The sequence below is a fragment of the Acomys minous genome, assembly GCF_964271855.1.
Source record: "Acomys minous genome assembly, chromosome: 12".
In the NCBI taxonomy this organism is placed as follows: domain Eukaryota; kingdom Metazoa; phylum Chordata; class Mammalia; order Rodentia; family Muridae; genus Acomys; species Acomys minous.
The window spans coordinates 51,415,108-51,434,780 of NC_140493.1; the positions used below are offsets into that span (position 1 = coordinate 51,415,108).

Sequence of the window (19,673 nt, forward strand, 5' to 3'; positions counted from 1 at the left end):
CACTGGAGCTCTCTGTGCCTCATTGGCTCCCTGGCTTCATCCCCACAGAATGTGAGTTCCCAGAGAGGAATGTGCAGGGGTATCGTTTGTTACTGTACCTCAATATGACTTTCATGGAGTTTTGTATAACTGCAGGTTTGAGAGGCCTGTAGAATGTTTGGATGAGATTAAGACTGGATACATCTTGACTTTGACTGGCGTTGGGAATAGGGAGCATTTGTTCAGCTTTATACAGTCTCAGCTTCATTCGATCTAAATATGGGCGATAATGTCTACATCCTTGTCTGGAGCAAGACATGGAAAAGATCTTTGGAAACGAAAATATAAAACTTACAGAGTGCAGGATTACTCCGATAGATTAAGCATACGTTTATCTGTTTCATTCCATTTTGAATTAGCATTTTGGAACCTGGCATGATGCTGATGTAGATTCCTTGGTACATCATGGGAGACCCGGTGCTGTCTGTCTCATGCTCTCACAGAGATGGCGTTAGGAGCCTGGGAAGCTTTGAGGGCTGGATGCACAGTATGTAGAGCTTCTTCTTACGATTGTCCACTTGGTATGTCTCTGCCCACATTCCTGGGTGACTCTATATTTACTTCTACTGTAAACTGACTCTCACTACAATTCAGTCTATAATCAAGGAGTACTGAAGGTAGTTTTGCCTACTTTATTCATCACTGCTCCATGTATCTGCCTATCTGTCTATCCAAAGTCACTGCCTGTCATATGGAACAGTGGGGAGCCAGACACACCCAAGACTTTATAAGATTCCCTGATGAAAAGACAAGAAGAATTTTAGATCTGTGTCTATGTGCAGGTACAGCGTAGGAAAGGCCAGTCTAATACTGAAGCCAGTGCCTTAAAGGAATTGACGTTGCAGCTTCTGGGAACTTGATTTGTTCCCTTGGGTTATGGTTATCAGTCCTAAGGCAGCTGTATCTGAGGTATTCCACATTCTCTTGGCCAATACTGTCTGCCTTAGCTCTCTGCTTACCTTGACTGATTTCACCCTGCAAATAATATATAAGATGCTCTACTTTTTTGTACTTCTTAATAAAGTTTATTCAATATCTCCCAACTCTAGATTTTATCTTCTTTGTCATCTAACTTTGTCATCTTCTGGCACCTTTCCATTAGCACTCCATTCCTGGGCAATGACCTACTGATCCTGGTACCTCAGTCTTTACTTCAGTTGTCCAGCTGTGGTTCTCTGAACTAAGCTGATGATGATATGGGCAAGGGGCACAGAGAGTATGACACCGCTATTGTTACAGGGAATTCCTCCTGGGAATGGAGATACTCTGCTGGCCTTCAGTAGAGCAGGAAACAGTAGATAGACTTGCGCCTACCACATGGTGCATTCAACAGAGTCATCATCCAGGGACCACGGGCACTGCTCCAGAGAGTCCTATGAGCACCACTCTGAATGTGAAAATCTTTGCAAAATTGAGTTCATTGAACAGAGATACAAGTACTAGAGTCTTCAGTCACTAGCTATTTTGTTTATTCCCCAATCAGATCCTCCTAGAGTCCAGCTATGGACTCTTAACTGTACTACCAGCCACACTAGAACATCCTAAGCCTTTTGTATAGCATGCAACCCCAGTAGCACACATGCAGCATATGTTCGTGGCCCAACTATGGAAAGAAATTCTTCAGCTTTAAAATGATGTACATTTTAAATGCCCATCTGTTAAAGGCTTGGACACCCATCTTTTGGATTATTTGAGAAGTGATAAAGTTTCCTGGAAATGAGGACTAGTGGAAGGAGTTGATTTAGGTTGCAAGGTTGTGTTGTTAAAGAGGCTATTAGGATCCCAGTTGCCCTTCTTCCTGCTATCATAAAGCTTTGCTCTGCTACATAACCATCACAGGCTCAAAACATTCAGGCAAGGGTCCATGGACTCAAATGTCTGACACTAAACCATCCATAAAACTTTCCTTCATTTTAAGTAGATCATTTCCACTGTTTTGTTATAGTATTGGAATATTGACTCACACAAAGTCCAAATATACTCCTAAAGAGTACTTATCATATTAATATATCTCACACACACAAGTTCTCATAAAAGAATTAAAGGGGTTTTATTGTTGTTATTTTATCATTTTTACACATCACATGTTACACAAAATGCCAACCAGGAAGCAAATGTAGAAAAATAGTGAAACTTATTGGCACAAATGACAGTGTTATGACTAAAATTTTTGTGTCACAGACAATTTGCAAGGATATTTAGGAAATTGATTATTGTATATTTTTTCAGGAGAGTAAATATGAGTTATAATCACAGTGGCATTAGGCTATACATACAAATCCTCTCTTTGAGACCATGACAAAATACCTTACCTCTCTATCATCTAAAAGTAGGCAACCTTTGCAAAGATAAAAGTAAAAATAAGCCATCCCATGTGGACATTCGTAAAAGGCAGTTCCTTATCTAAGCATGGCCATGCTTGTGGAAGCTGTAGGTGCCTCTTATTTGCTTGCACAACTATACATTATCTGTTAAATGGGGGGAAAAGTAAAAGCATCCCTTAGAGTCTTTAGAGCACTCAAAGACTATACATTACAGCCAACTAGTATGCCTCTGGGCAGGAAGAAATCCTTGGCAGACTGGATTTTTACATGGACCACTCACCTCTCATAATCTCTCACCTTGACACTGATGAAGGAATGATGGCTGTGTGCAAGTAAGCATTGCAAGCCTACCTGGGAGGTAGAGTTCACATCACTGTGACATCTCCTGGGGATCGATCATCTGTAGCCAGACCCACATGGGGCACTAAAAGCCCAAGATTAGGAGTATGGCTCAATGTTAGAGCCACAGGATCATATTCATACTGTTTGCCACAGCACTCTTAGTTTATTCAATCCTGGGTACTTAAATAGCCAACTTTTCCTCCCACCACATTAAAGGAAGCATTCTAACACAGTATTTTCTATAGCCAGCTATATTTAGCAAAGAGACAAAGAAACATCAAATAAATAATGTTTAAAAAAAATACATTTGAGAGTGAAGTATGGGAGAATAATAAAGAGAAGTAAGAGAGTCATTAGCAAAACATAGAAATCATTATGACTACATTAGCTACAATTTTTAGATGTAAAATAATGCAACTATTTTCTCTCACATATATGTGTATATCCATATATAAGCACATAGGCATGTTAGATGCACATTATTATTAAGTTTTCCTGGGGTATGAAAGATAAAAAAATTATTTTTCCATATGTAATAATTTAGCCTTGAGCTAAAAGACATTTAAAAATATCCCTGCAGTTGGGAGCAATATAAAGGAATCAGACTGACATTTACAGAGTTCAGCTTCCAAACACTGTTAGATGTAATTCTTTGCCTAGGTGTGTGTCAAAGTTGCAAACTCTTATCAACTTTTAGTAATGGCTGATGATGTGCCCTGAGTAGAAAATTATAGATAATCTAATGAATCACACACTGAGTTAACCTATAAATGTGCAGGGTAGAAACACTTGGGAGTCAAGATGGAATATTTCAACTGATAAAAGCTTAAGCCTGAAGCTCCAGACAAAAGGCTCTTCCTCACATCATCCTATAAATCACTTCTAACTCACATAAAAATGTTTCTTATTCCAACAAAACTGCCCTCCGGTAACTCTTTTGCTACAAAATATTTCCAAGCTTCTTCCAGATTTCCAAATTCCTGACCTAGAAATTTCCCTGTGTCAGATTCATTTATCCTGTCTCATGCATTTCTGAACTGCTTCTAAATAATCATTTTCAAAATCTGTTTCGTATGTGAGAAGATAGGCTCTTTTCACTTGTAATTTATTATCTTGTGATAATACAGTTCCTGTGAATTCAGAAGCTCTGGACATCAACATCCTCAGTGCCGAGTTGTTCCTCCATCAATTTCAGTGGCAGTAGCTGAGATCAAGAACTGTAGAGTCAGTATCAGACCCAGGGAGAGCAGGGGCAGGAGGAGAGAGGGCTTGCAGAGAGAAGAGAAACTTTGGGCTGCGGCTTCTCTATGAAAAGCTGGAGACCTATAACAGGGTAGGCTCCAGGGAGGCTATGAGGGTGACTCTAGCTGAGACTCCTAGCAGCAGGGGTCACGGAGACAGAAGAAGCCACCGTCTAACTAGACATGATTTCTATTGAAAGGAGGGGAACACCAACCCACCCACAAAAACTTCAACCTAAAACTTAACCTGCCTACAAGATGTGCAGGGACAAAAATAAACCAGAGATTGAGTAAATGTCCAACCAAAACCTAGCCTAACCTGAGACCCACCCCATGGGAGGCAGCCAACTCCTGACACCATTAACGATACTCTGTTATGCTTGCATACAGGAGCCTAGCATAGCTGGTCCTCTGAGTGGCTCCACTCAGCAGCCACTGTTTCTGATGGAAACAGATGCTGAAACTCACGGCTAAACATTGGGCGGAGTGCAGGGTGTCTTGTGGGAAAATGAGAGGAAAAACAGAAGGACCCAGAGAGGACAGGAGCTCCACAAGAAGACCAACAGAGCCAACTAACTAGGGCCCAGGGGGTCTTGTGGAGACTGAAGTGCCAACCAACGACCAAGTATGGACTGGACGTAGACCTCCAACAGAGATATAACCAACGGGTAGCTCAGTCCTCATAGGGGTCCTCTACTAAGGGGAATGGGGGAGGACCCCGACATGGATTCAGAATATGACTTGATATTCTGGGGTTGGGGCTCCCCTACTCTGAGGAATAGGAGAGGTGGGGATAGAGGAAACAAAAAGGGAGGGTGGGATTGGGAGGAGAGGAAGAAGGGAGCTATAACCAGGACATAATTAATAAAATATTTAAAAATTAAAAAATAAAGAAAAAACGTTTTTTTAAAAAGTACTGGATGAAACACGGGATTTTTTTTTTTTTTAAAATGACATTTTTCAACCCCAAAACTCAAAAAACAAAAAGGCCACCCATATCCCATCTTCATTCTGTGCCAAGCTAGGAGTTGAGCCTCAGATTTTCATGAATGAATGGCATATGATGTTTCCCCTCAAGGTATGATGTGTATATATGGAAGAAATATTAATGTAATGGAAATCTCAAGAGTGAATGAATTTGTAAGCCAGTGACCACAAAACTAATGGCAATATATTGGGGCTTGGATTTATTATGCAGAGGAATATCTCCTCCATGTAAAAGGACTTGATTTGTGGGTGAGTACATGTCTGCTAGCTTGGATGTGAATAATGAAAAGTATAGGCACCATGCTTTCTGGAACTATGTTGTAGCAAGAAGGGCAAAAGACAACCTGGAGACAGAAAGATGGAGTAACACAGACGATCTGCCAACAATGGAACACTCCATCTATCCCCAGCTGCTGCCACTGACAATGATTTGTGACACCACCTTTGTTGATGAAAAGTATTTTCTATGCCATCTCATTTACTGGTTAGGTAGGTGTTTTGCACAAGATGTTAAAATAGAAATGACTTAGGAGTAATCTGTCTTTGATATCTTTTCTTTCTTTCCTTTTTTCTTTTTTTTTTTTTTTTTTGGTTTGTTTTTCGAGACAGGGTCTCTCTGTGTAGACCTGGCTGTCCTAGACTCGCTTTGTAGACTAGGCTGACCTCAAACTCACAGCAATCTGCCTGCCTCTGCCTCCTGAGTGCTGGGATTAAAGGCATGTACCACCATGCCCAGTCCTTGGCTTTGATTTCTTTTTAAACTCTCTTTTCCAGTTAACTCTGAGTTGAAGGTACCACAACCAAAGGATAGAATGAAGGCTCAATGTTCAAACCCAGCTCCAGAAGAGCTAAATATATAGCTTTGCCCCCAATATCATTTGTTCATAGCATATGCAACACTGCATGATTAAGCTTTCCGACTGGGTTTTTTGTTTTTTGGTTTTTTTTTTTTTTTTTTTGCCCTCTCCAAGGAATACCATGCATAGTACTGCAGGGCTGGTCAAGGCCCATGTCAGGTGAGGTCATAAGCACTAAGATACAATCTACTCATTTAATTTACTAAATGGTCGTATTAATCAAATCACCTTCTAAATACCCATAGGCAGGGGCTGCTTTCAAGTTCAGTCAGAGAAGCGTCTTTGTGCAGTGGGAAGCAGTCATCAAAAAGATGCATAACTGGTCAGAGAACTCAACCAAAATGGACCATCTATATCAATACTCCACCCTGACCAGGGTCAAGGGGCCTTGCAGTAATGTGGGGAAACAAGAGCTGGGGTGGGGGATAGGAAAGAATGTTGTGAAATGTTTTGGGGGGGATATGATATGGTTTTTGTGTTCATGTATTCACAACAACTCCAATCACTTCCACAAGAAGTATACAGGATGGCAGCCAAAACTCCCACACAGATGAGGAAGCTAATCTCTGAGCCCCTTCCTTACCAAGGAGCTATTGACAGTAGTTTCTGGGGAAAGTGAGAATTCTTCTCCTTTTAGCGTGTGGCTCCTCATAGGTTTCCCATGCTCTAGTAAACAGCCATACAATGCAGGCACTGCTAGTAACTGTACTTATCAGATGGGTTTAAAGGACATGAGGTTAGGAGGGGGTGGGAGACTGGAGGATGATTTGAGAGAAGCGTGAAGGGGGAATTGGGAACGGAAAGTGTATATGGTCACATTTCATTATACACATGTATGAAACTCAAAGAACTACTAAGAGTAATAACCTAACTGTTTCAGGTAGTTGTCTCATGTTTTCTCGTACCCTGTGTGAAGTCATCTACTCGGGTTACAATGCAGCAGATATGTCTGCCATGCACCTCCAAAGAGAAAGTTTAGAAATGAATGGTGGGAAGCACATGTCCATGGACTTCTCACAAGGCAGGGGTGGAGGTCAAAGAGCCCTCAGACCAGCAGAGAAGAGGGGTACGATAACAGATTGGGGCAGGATTGTCACCTGGGCATCTCACTTCCAAACAGATTCCCTTCCCATGAGAAATCACAGTGGTAACTTCCTCTCAACATGATTAGAAAAGTGTTGCATGAATGTAAAATCTCACACCTCCTTTTGTCAAAGTTGTTCAAATATTCCCTATCTGTCCTTTGATGTGCCATTGACCTCTCTTCCTGCTCTCCCTTATACCATCTTTCCATACCCTTTACTTATTTTGGTTATTCTCTTCCCAGGTTACCTCCAACAGACCTTCACTAGACCTATTCTTGGGTCAGCCTTCATATTAAGTCACAAACATCAAGAGCCCCTAGGACAAAATCCCTGAGAGCAGGCACATCTCTGACATAGGCAGGGTTCTGCCTCTGGGTACTCATAATAGCCCCTCCACATCTGTAGGCCCACCAACATTAATTATCACTTTTTTTTTTGCTAAGCTATGAGCTGCTAAACTTACCAATGCATCTCAGGACAGAGGAGACCCTCATACAGATACATTTGTTAGAGGAATGCCATCATGAAAAGAAAATGCAATTGTAGCTGAGCATGTGGAAGAATGGTCTTCTCTTCATAGTCTCACTTTCAAAGCTATCTGCTTGTTCTGCCCCAGCCAATGGAGATCAGAATTCTACAACACCTTGCTCCTGAAAACCGTACTAGCATAGCTCTTCTTTGACAAGATCATATTAACAGATGTGACCTTGAGTTTCCACATGTTGTCAATGGATTCCTGGCTGGCATAGATGGAAGCTCAGACAGTTGGGGAATTGTAGTTTATATGACATGTTTTTCCTTTGATCCTTTCCCATATTCTCAGCACTGTACCTAATTCCAGCTGCCACTGAGGTCATTACTTGACTGCTTTAGGTTTATGACTCCTTCTCTGAGTTTATTTGGTTCATGAACAACAAATTCCAAATAATCTCAAGGTTAGTAATGTTTATTTCTAACTAGTTTAGGGAAGCTACAAATCATACAAACAAAACCCCAAAATAGAACTGAGGATAAAAACATACTGCATCATTACCTTGGCAGGCATTTTGTTTATCATGTTTATAACCAATAATAGAATGTCCATGTTTACATTTTACATATACATATATTATTATGTATATTGATATATATTATATATATATACTTTAATATAAAGAGACATAAAAAAGCCTTTTCAAATGAGGCATGACACGTAACACTTGACACTCTTATTTACAATACATGAGTACACTTTCTACACAATGATGATGGATTCTCAGAAGCCAGATAGGGTTTACAAAGACAGCAGGACACCTAAAAGAGGTGTGCCATGCAGCTGGACGGTTATTGCCATTAGTTCTCACTTTGTCCAGACAGCATATTGAAGTTAAAAATGTCATCTGATTATTGGAAAAGACAATGATCATCAAGTTCATTCTGGCTCCATAAATACTATATGGTCTTTCAAATGACCAGGGGTTGACAAATGCTCCCGATGGGGATTGAAAACATAACAGGAAATGAGCATATCTGACCAGATGAGCAGGGCTCCACACATAGCCAAAAAGAACTTGCTACAGATTGACCATGCTGCACTAAGCAGCAACGCATGTGGGAGTCAAAAGGTCTATAGCTGTGTGACTAGGAGAGAAAGGTTCTCCAAGAAACAAAGCCACCATGTCAGTGCCACCAAGTAGTAGGCAGAGTCTGTGCCAAGCCCGGACTCAGGATCTCAGGGAAATGCCCAAAGAGAAACGCATGCAGTAAGTAAAGAAATTCAGAAATGATCCACACAAAAACCCTGAACTCACTGTAGGGAGGTCTACCTTTGCAAAGCCTTCAGCTCTCTCCCAATACACCCAAAGTTTTACTGTCCTGCAAGTTACTGGTCTGGACTCATTTCCCATAGTCTGAATTTACTGCCTGTGTGTGGATGTATGGTTCTTGCATGCACCCAGGCTTTCTTTTCATGGCATAAGTGATCTGCAACCCTGGTCCAGTTGCCCAGGTCGACAGGTATCTATACTGTGCTAGATACTTTCTCTTCCTTTCTCTCCAGCATAATTATACATGCTGTCCTGTTTCATGCATTTCTTTTGTACAGCTAAAATTTCATCTTTCTGCCTTTTAGTCTACATAGTGTACTCACACTTAGGAGCCATTTAAATATCCTGGTTACTTTTAAAACTTCTGCATCAACCACTTATCAATCACAGCTTTATTTGGGTATTCAATCTGGCTTTCGTTCCATTCTGATCTTACTTTTGTCTCTGCTGTTAGTTTTTACAAATGGGGTCTTTCCTAGCCCTTTATTTTCCTAAGGCATGAAGACATCGCTATTGAAAGATAACAGCACCCTTCTTAGAGCTCCCCTGAGGTTCTTTACCCAGCATGCCTCTGTTAGGATGTCTTTCTCCTTCCAGGGAGAGGAGAAGCAGCTGGCCATGTTAATGGTTTTGATTTTTTTTGCTCTTGCATTCAAGGCTAAAACAACATTTCTTTGGAAGTGCATCAGCAGGAGTTTCGCACACGGATACATTCATCTGACTGCCTCCTTCTGCTAGGTAGAGTTTTTCTCAGTTTTCCCTACTTCAGAAAGGAAATTAAGCATTCACAAAAACAATCTGTAGACTGGGCTATGCATAGAAAAAGTTTAAGGAAGTAGGTGGAACAATTCATTCAATATGCTCCCTATAATTCTTTCTGTTTATACAAAACCTGTATTGGTCAACAGTGTTACCTTTACCTCTGCTTTCCCTAAGTTGCCCTACCTACTGCTGCTAGAAGACAAAACGTAGATTTATCATAGTTTCTTTTGTCCTTTAGAAAACATGGAGAGGATGAGAGCATGAATAGAACATTTTTTGAACAAGTGGTATGTTTGATCTCTTAAGGGTTCTATTTACAGGAAGATGCCCCACTTCCACACAGAAGTAAACCTGAGTTCTGAAATGTTTGTGTGCACTTAATTGAATCAACACATGATAAAGCTATGACCTAGTGACAGATTGGGAAAGTCTAGTTAAGTTGGATCAATTCCCATGAGCCAGAGTAATTATACAGCTGGGCTGACTAGTGGCAAGTATTCTAGTTCTTATTTTCTCTAGAAACACCCTGAATGAGACTCTAGGAAGCTAGACAAATTCAAGAAAGCATTGTTGTTGTTTACACTGTTTGTTCAGCTTCCCCAGTGTCTCAAACACAAGCATGTCTTAGTGTCCACTCCCACACCAGCTGCATCCCTCCACACCCTCCACAACTCCTTCTACTCCACTATGAACTCCGAGGCGTGGGAAAGCATGATTTCGCTAAGAACTCAATTGATCATAAACATTCCTGGCCAGTCACCCAGGCTGCTCCCTGGAGGCCACTACTTGAAATAGTTGAGTCCTGCCACCAAGAAAAACTTCTCAAGGAAGAGTTCCGAGTCAAGCACGGCTATATGGGCTGCACGGCCAATAAGGGTGTTGGCAGTGTTGGGCAGGGCATGGAACACATTGTGCCTGATCAAAGTGCAGTCCTTGGCTTCCACCAGAGGGCCCAGTAAGTTGTTGATCATTTCTGCATACACTGGCCCTGGAAAGAGAGACGAAACAAAGGAAGTTACAGTAGAATTCAGCAGTATCGTCTAGAGACCAATTCTGCATGTGTGTTGGCAGAGCCCATAATAGACTGAGTTCTAACCTCATGCTAGTGGTCGCAAATATGCAAATAAATGAGGAATGGAATCCAAGTTCTCTTTAGAGATTGCAATTGGTAGGGTTAGCATGCACCATACCCACCACACCCTCAACCATCATCATTATTGTTTTGGATGACATAGTGACCTGATATCATCATCATCATCATCATCATCATCATCATCATCATCATCATCATTATTGTTTTGGATGGCATAGTGGCCTGATGTCAGAAGCTATAGCATAAGGAAGAGGAATTCCTAGAGGAATATTGTCTCTCAGCAAGGAACTAAGAGGAAGAAAACTCAAGAAAAGTTCATCAGAGATCCACTTTCTGCTTCAGAAGGCCATGGATTCTGGATCCATATGTATTAAGTCATGAAAGCAGACACTTCCTAATATCACCAATTGTTCAAGGCAAGCAACATTTCACTGCCTCCAGGTCTGACGAAAATGAGCATGGCAATGCAGGCTGTTGCTATTCGGTTGCTTTATTTTTAAAATTAAAAGTCTTAGTTGACAATGACAAAAGAAATGGCTCAATCAGATTTGTTTTACATAGTAGGGGCAGAGAGGTATGCTGTAACAGAAATTGTTGAGTGATAAGCAATTCACATCTTCTCCATCTGCTTTCTTCCTGTACCATCTTCATGACAAACTTTACGCCATGCAGAATTTGTTCTCAACCTATGTGCCATGACTCCTTTGAGGGGTGGCAGTAGTTGAAGGACCCTTTCACAAGGGTCTTCCAAGACTACCTGCAAATCCAATTTTTATATTACATTCGTTGTGGTAACAAAATTACAATGAAAATAATTTTATGGTTGGAGTCACCACAACGTGAGGAATTGTATTGAGGGTGAAGCATTCGGAAGGCTGAGAACCACTGCTATCCAGGGACATCTGTTGGGATGATCTGGAGGGCCCAAGTGGCTTCTTGACTCATTCGAGAAGGCAGTAACCACAAGCTATGACATAAGCCTCTGGGTGTCCATTCCAACTAAGAGTTGTGTCATAAACAGAATTCTGCTTTCAAAGAGCCTATATTATTGATTTAGAATAGTAGCCAATAGAATAGATAAAAATATTCTGGAAAACTGTACATGTCAGAAAACCATGTGCATAAAATGCTCCTTTTGGAGAGAAAATTGAAGTCAATCAAACGTCAATATAAAAGAGCTAGTTGCTGGGGAATGGGTGTGAAAGGATGGCCTCTAGATGTGGCATGGCTGTTGCATTGATGACGTCTCGACAGCTGTTGCTACCTGCACAATACAAAGTTAGGTAAAAATTCAGAGAGAAAAGAAGGAGATTCTGAGATCCCGTCCCTATGAGGAGCTATTGGCACCTGATGGCACTTGAATGGAGGCTAAATTCTCTTTAGAAGTGTAGCCACTGGTAGCTTGGCTATCACACTCCCATCTGTATATGAACAGCAGTAGTTGAACTCAGTGGGCTATTAAAAAACATATAAGTGAAGTTGAATGAGAGGTGGGTTAGGGAGTGAATGGGGGAGGGTGTGGGGGGAAGGGAATGAGGTAGATATGACCAAGACATATTGAATGGCATTTGTGAGGAATAAAAAGGAACTTTTTAAAAAAGGAATGATTGATAGGTTAATTGGTAAGCCATGCTTGCTGGTCAGATCAGAAGAGTCCCTGCCTCTTTTACAGGATGTCTATTATAACAAGGATAACACCTGCATGTTGTAACATAATGGAAACAGAAGTAGAGTATTGTTCAATCAATATTAAAATGTGTTTATACTATATATGCAATAGGGACTATTAGGTGACTCATAAAAAAGGCAAATTCACTCAAAATGTAGTGATTCCTCAAACTATCATTTTCTGCTGAGATATACTGTCACCTTTAACCCAGAAACAGTTATTCTTAATTATTTTTAAGTATACGTAGCTCATCCTTAAATATTATTATCAGATAAAGTACTGCTTTCATGTTGCCTAACTTTCAGAGTAGAAACAAATTGTCTTTGTGACAATTTGGTGGCTAAATAAAGAAGTGGCAAAGAGACAGTGGAGGTCAGATTTATCTCAGAATTTTTAGAAGTAGGACTATTAGCAAATACTTAATGAAAACAAAAGTAACAAAGTAAACAAACTCTTCTTACATAGTTATATAAATGTATGAATTAGGGCATGTTTCTTTGGTAATTCATTTAAAAGTACAATGGAAACATTAACAGGAAAAGAGGAGGCTGCTTCCCACCACCCCATGACTGGGACAATTTAAATTATAGATGGATATTCTTTAAAGGAGACCACCAAGTAAACATCTCCAAGATGACACAGTGCTGTAAAAAAGGCATCATCTTAGCAGTGATGTTGGGCTAGTGTTTAACAATGTCTCAGAAGCTCTGCAGCAGGAATTGTTCCCATTTTAGAGGTAAATGTCATCTTCAGACCCTGATGAAGATGTATTTTCCTCTGTGAAACGGAAACCAGAATTACATCTCCCTCAATGATAGGAAACATGCAAAGAGCATGGAACTGTCTCTGACAAGGAAGAACACAGTGCACAGCATTGCTGTTCTAATGCAGGGTAAGCATAAGTTACCAGCACATGCCTTAGGCTCACAAGACATACAGGTGTGTCACCAACACATGGCTCCAATCTGTCAGCGAAGCTCACAATGTAAGCAAATGTGTGTGGCTGTGGGTTATATTTAGCATTTGGGGCATAAGTTTCAGGGACCTTGTTCTTAAAAATCTACAAAGTTCAAATGTTACTGAGTCTGCTTTAAGTCAAGGAGATAAGACACTAAACAAAGTTAGTGAGTGACCACAGAAGGAAAAGGCCTTGGCCATCTCCTGACAGTGGCCCATTCTGATCACATCTGAACTTAAAACCAAGTCACTGGTTCTTTTATACTGGTCTTAGAGTACACCAGTGTGCCCTTGGCAAATAAGAAGGCAAGTTTGTGTTGAAAAATTATTAGTACATATCTTTGAATTAATATCTCGGTAACATAATGGAGACAAGCCCTGAGGCATTCTGGTACAATAGGATAGCTGGAATAATAATTTTAAAAGGCATTTTTGGCTTAGATTAATTACTAGTTTTGCTTCAGTAGTACCATAAAAACACACAAAGGCTTCCACCACAATGAGTTTTTATAATGTATCTAATCAAGAAAAACCACATAGGTTCCGTAAATTGTAAATTAATATTCAAGTGGCAATAAATTCATAAACAGAAATTTCAAAACGGTGTGTGTATATATGACAATTTAAACATAGGGAATTGAATATAACATCATGCCAAATAAATTATGATGAAACATTGTAGTTTGGGGTGTGTGTGTGTGTGTGTGTGTGTGTGTGTACATTGCTGAATATGTGTGTGCATGGGTGAATGGAGCTGGTAGTCACCTACCTTCATGTGTCTTACTCTATTCTGCTCCACTTTACTTTTGTAGGCAGGGTCTCTCACCAAGCTTGGAACTTATTTGTTGGCTCCGCTGGCTGACCAGTGAACCCCAGGACCATTCTCCTCTCAGTACTGTGATTACAGACATACACAGCCATGCCTGGCCTTTTAATTCTTAGGATCTAAACTTAGGTCCTCAAACATTTTACCCACCAAGATATCATCAAAGCCCTGGAAATCTACCACTTGTAAGTTAACAGATAGTTAACAAAAAGAATAGAAGAAAAGGATGAAGAGGCAAGGGAGAGTCAAGGAAGAATTGTTAAGATCATAATTTAGATAAAACAGTTTGACTTCTCTAAATACTCTATGAATTGGTACTTTTCTATTTTATTTTTCAGGTGAGATGTGTGTGTGTGTGTGTGTGTGTGTGTGTGTGTGTGTGTGTGTGTGTGTGTGTGTTTATGGCATGTGTGTCTGGGTACCTTTTGGGGGCAGACGTGCAGAAGAGGGTACTGGATTTCCTAAAGCTAGAATTACAGGTATCAATGAACTACCTGATGCGGGTCTTTTTTTTTTTTTCATACAAGTTCCTGTTAGTTTTTCCCTGGTTTCAGTAGGAATTTTGAATGTTACATGAATATCTGGGGCATGGGGAGGCAAACAGAATTGACACTGGAAGCTGTTGAAGAGAGGGAACAGGACTGGAGCCCCCCATAGATGTCCTCTGAAAGACTCTGCCCAGCAGGGGATTGAAGCAGAAGCTGAGACTCACAGCTAAACTTTGGGCAGGGCACAGGGAGTCTTATGGAAGAGTGGGGGATAGAACCTGGAGGAGACAGGAGCTCCACAAAAACCAACAGAGCCAACAAAACTGGGCTCATGGTGTGGATGCGGGGCTGTAGACACTGATGCACCAAACAAGCACCATGCATCAAGAGGACCCTCTTGCTCAGATACAGCAGATAGACAGCTCAGTCATCGTAGGGGTCTCCTACTAAAGGGAGCAGGGGCTGTCCTTGCAATGGACTCTATTGCCTGCTCTTTGATCACTTCCATCTGGCAGAGTGCCTTACCAGGCCCCAGAGGAAGAGGATGCAGGCAGTCCTGATGAGACTTGGTAGGCGGGGGTAAGTTGGTACAGGAGAAGGGCTCCCCCTCTCTGAGGACTAGAGGAGGGGGGTGGGGGGAGGAGGGAGGGAGGGAGGGCGGGACCAGGCTGAGAATAGGTAGGGGGCTACAATTGGGATATACAGTGAATAAATTTTTAAAAATAAATTTAAATAAAAAACAGAATATAAGAAAAAAAAACAATTGCTTTTGAAACTTTAGCACAATATATGACATAAACTAATCAACCAAAGGAACCAAGGAATGCTAGCTCATCTCCTGGCCCTGGTTGCCTAGGAAACTTGACACCCTAGTCAGTTGACTTCTCCATAGAACTCCCAGTAGTTCCACATCTTGCCTTATTACCTCCCATGCCACTTGAATGCATTACACGTTATTTTTTCTTTATCCATTGTACTTGACTCCCAGCACTCTTGCTTCTCTGATGTTCTAACTGGACAATAAGGCTTATAGAGCACAGTCCATCTGCCAAGTGTGTATCCACCCTTCCATTTTTCATGGACAACACACAAACAGAGCTTACCATTTCCACGCATCTGACAAGCAAGCGGCTGTTCACACCACATGAAGAAAATATCTGCACTATTAATAGGAATGTGTGTATACACCCAGACAGTATGACTATCCCACCACCCCATTCTAGAATCAGTGCAGTCATGTGCTACCCTGAACCTGAGGCCTGATGGTGCTGATAAATATATTCAGGATTTCATAAATTTACTTTCACTTTGAAAATCAGTGCAGGCATGTGCTACCCCGAGCCTGAGGCCCAAAGGTGCTCAATGGTGCTGATAAATATATTCAGGATTTCATAAATTTACTTTCACTTTGAAAATTAGAAAGTCTCTTTAAAAAGGAAATATAGTTTACCTGTGTGTCTGTCTTTGAGGGCGGTTTTACACATTTCAATCCTGGCTGAATGGAATGGCACATAGCGGTCTTGGGGAGAAGCAACCAGAACAACATTTTTAAAATACTGCAACCCTGTAACAAGAAGGAAGGTGAGCACTTTCCACCTGGGTCCTTTACACTGACCCACCCTCTGCGTTATACACATTTGGAAATCTTCCACAGAGAGTGGCAGTGAAGAGACACCAGACACTGCTGTACCTTTGCACAGGGCTCATGTACTGAGTGTTACCACAAACAACTCAGGAGGAGCTGTATCAGGCAGCCAAGGGAAGCCGAGAAAGGAACTCAGTATATTAGGGATTTTGTGTTTTGTGCTTAAGATAAATTTCCTGACCTCAAGAGTCATAGAAACTAAGGAGGCTCATAGGAGTTTCACTGTGAATACTGAGGAAAACACAAAAAGGTACCTGGTGAAGAGAACAAAATATATCTCCATGAGCTAGAAAATTATAAAGCTCACTGGGGAAATGGGTTATTTAATTTCCTTTTTCCTGCTTCCCTCATTTTAGCAGCTCTTGCCCTGTCATATGCAGTAGGAAAGCAGCCTCATATCTGCTTGCCTGCTTCCTGCCTTGCCTCCTCTAGCCTCACCCTCCAGCCTTGTTTCCTCCAGGGTTGCCTTCCTGCATTGTTCCACACAGGAAGAACAAAAGGCCTTCCAACCCAAATGCCAGCTGAGCACAGTGATGCAGGCTTCAGTATTCAACATGGACATCCAGGAACAGGGCCCAGCACACTGCACTCAGCCCTTGCTTCAAAGTGGAGTTCTTTTTGTTGTTGTTTATTGTTGGTTTTGTTTTTAGTTGCAGTTTTTAGTTTTTCAAGACCAGGTTTCTCTGGATGTCCTAAAATTCACTTTGTAGAGCAGGCTGACCTTGAACTCACAGAAATCCACCTGTCTCTGCCTCCCAAATGCTAGAATTAAAGGTGTGCACCACCACGCCTGGTTGGGTCTTCTTATTTCCCTATGTTTACCTACCCTACTTAGCCTACCCTTAGCTGAACAAGATGTTGGCTGACAGCTCTTGACTGACTCTCTCTGTGGGTCCCTATATCCATATCCAAGGTCAGAGCTCAGCATCACACACTGGGCCAGGATCCAGGAAATGACTGGCTGATATGGGCTCAGGAAGGATAAAAGTAACCCCACAATCAATTTCAGCACAGCGTTGTAATAGCACCTCAGCTCTTGACCTCCCTATACTGAAACAAGCTGTCTTTGCTGACATCCTTACAATTCAGTATCTTTCTATGCCCACTTCTACCTCTCTTTCTTCCCACAGCTGAATATTCCTCTTGCAAATTAATTGGATCCAGGGTATCAACATGTGATTATATGATAGACCTAAACAGGCTTGCTTGTACAGCAGCACTAAGTAGGCCAGTCAGTCACTGGTACTGCTCTGTTCCTGGACATAGATCACTAGTCCATGGTTGATGCTTCCCTCTACTGAGTTTTCACACTATTCTTTGCATCATCACCACAGGGAGGCTCATCTCTACGAGGTAAGGATGGATGTATACAACACCAAAGTGAAACACAGTCCTGTGCCTGCCAAGATAGCACACTTCATGACTGACAGGAAGTAGGAGGCACAGCTTCTGGGCACTGCATTGACCTTACACACCCTTTGACTCCTGTGTAACACAGGAGATAGGCCAAGGCAAATGGACATATTGGCCCCTCAGCAGATTGAAGAGACAATGCTGGACAGACTCATTATACCTCATAGGAGCAAATGAACACAGCATCAAAGCTACTCTGCCTTAAAGCCCCAACCTCAGGTACTGAGCAAGTCACACACCTGTTTTTTGGCTAAGTTGGTAAAGGAAACACTTGCGCAGGTCAGCGTTATCCCTGAAGGTCAGCTGCAAAAGGGAGCCAGATTTCTTCAGTTTCTGCATGAGCCACAAGCCTAGGAAGAAAAAAGGGAAACAAACATTTTTAAAAGGAAAGCAAAACAAAGCCAAAGACAATATTTTCATTCTGCTTAAAATAAAGAGAGTAGTGGAAATTTAATCAGATAATTAAAATTAAATTTGTATTTATTTTTACTTTGGGGTGTGTGATATTTGAGTGTGCACATAGAGGAGAATACCAGGTGTCTGGTCTCTCACACTCTGCTCTCATTGACTATGCCTCCCGAGTGCTGGGATTAAAGGCGTGCGCCACCACGCCCGGCTTCTTTCAGTTTTTTAATATGGCAGATGAGTTGATGAATTTTTGTATATTGAACCTCCCTTACATCCCTGGGTTGAAGTCTACTTGATTATGGTGGATGATATTTTTGATATTGTCAGAGTTTGGTTTGTATTTTATTGAGTAGTTTTGCATCAATGTTCATAAGGGAAATTGGTCTGAAATTCTCTTTCTTTGTTGGGTCTTTGTGTGTTTTATGTATCAGAGTGACTGTGGCCTCACAGAATGAGTTTGGCAATGCTCCTTCTGTTTTATTTTGTGGAATAATTTGAGGAGTATCTGTATTAACTCTTCTTGAAAATCTGGTAGAATTCTGTGCAGAAACTATCTGGCCTTGGGCTTTTTTTTTTTTTTTTTTTTGGTTGTTGTTGTTGGGAGATGTTTAATGACTGCTTATAGGACTTTTTTAACTTGTTTACCTGCTCTAGATTTAACTTTGGTAAGTAGAATACATCAAGAAAACTGTCCATTTCATTTAGATTTTAAAATAAGACCTAATGATTCTTTGAATTTCCTCAATATCTGTTGTAATGTCCCCTTTTTCTTTTATGATTTTCTTAATTTGGATATTGTCTCTCTGCCTTTTAGTTAGTTGGGCTATGGGTTTGTCTATCTTATGGATTTTTCTCAAAGATGCAGCTCTTAATTTCCTTGACTCTTTTGTTCTCTTTGTTTCTAATTTATTGAGTTTAGCCCTGAGCTTGATTATTCCCTGATCTCTATTCCTCTTTGGTGTGTTTGTTTCTTTTGTTCTAGAGCTTTCAGATGTGCTGTTAAAGTGCTAGTATGAGATCCCTCCATTTTCTTAATGAAAGCACTTTCCTTTTATCACTACTTTTGTTTTGTGTCCCATGAGTTTGGGTATGTTGTGTATCCATTTTCATTTGATTTGGCTGAGAAGCACTTAAAGAAATGCTTGGCTGGGCCATGGTGGCCCACACCTTTAATCCCAGCACTTGGGAGGCAGAGGCAGGCAGATTGCTGTGAGTTTGAGGCCAGCCTGGCCTACAAAGTGAGTCTAGGACAGCCAGGGCTACACACAGAGAAACTCTGTCTCGAAAAACGGGAAAAAAAAGGAAAAAAGAAAAAAAAGAAATGTTCAATGTCCTTAGTCATCAGGGAAATACAAATCCAAATGAGATGGAATCACTGAGATTCCATCTTAAACACACTAAGAATGGCTAAGATTTAAAAAAAAAAACATAAGTGACAGCACATGCTGGCCAGGATGTGGAGCAAGAGGAACATTCCTCTATTGCTGGTGGGAGTGCAAACTTGTACAGCCACTTTGGAAACCAATTTGGTGCCTTCTCAGAAAATTTAGATTAACTCTACCTCAAGACCCAGTTATACCACTCCTGGGCATATTCCTGAAAGATGCTCCACGATATAACAAGGACACTTGCTCATCTATGTTCCCAACAGCTTTATTTGTGATAGTTAGAAGCTGGAAACAACCTACATGTCCCTCAACTAAAGAATGGATAAGCAAACTGTGGTTCATTT

At 41.1% G+C, this 19,673-nt stretch overlaps 1 protein-coding gene across 4 annotated transcripts in view; it reads right to left on the minus strand.

The window, feature by feature from the left end:
- Positions 1-2,064: 2,064 nt before the first annotated feature.
- Positions 2,065-19,673, minus strand: part of FAM135B (family with sequence similarity 135 member B) — a 286,049-nt gene continuing 268,440 nt past the window's right edge. For all 4 annotated transcript variants that reach the window (XM_084803028.1, XM_084803029.1, XM_084803027.1 and 1 more), the window contains 3 exons: positions 17,773-17,883; positions 15,926-16,039; positions 2,065-10,430 (listed from right to left, as the gene is read on the minus strand). In XM_084803028.1, the coding sequence (XP_084659154.1) occupies positions 10,225-10,430; positions 15,926-16,039; positions 17,773-17,883 (431 nt within the window). In that variant the 3' untranslated portion in view covers positions 2,065-10,224. The remainder of the gene's footprint in view (positions 10,431-15,925; positions 16,040-17,772; positions 17,884-19,673) is intronic.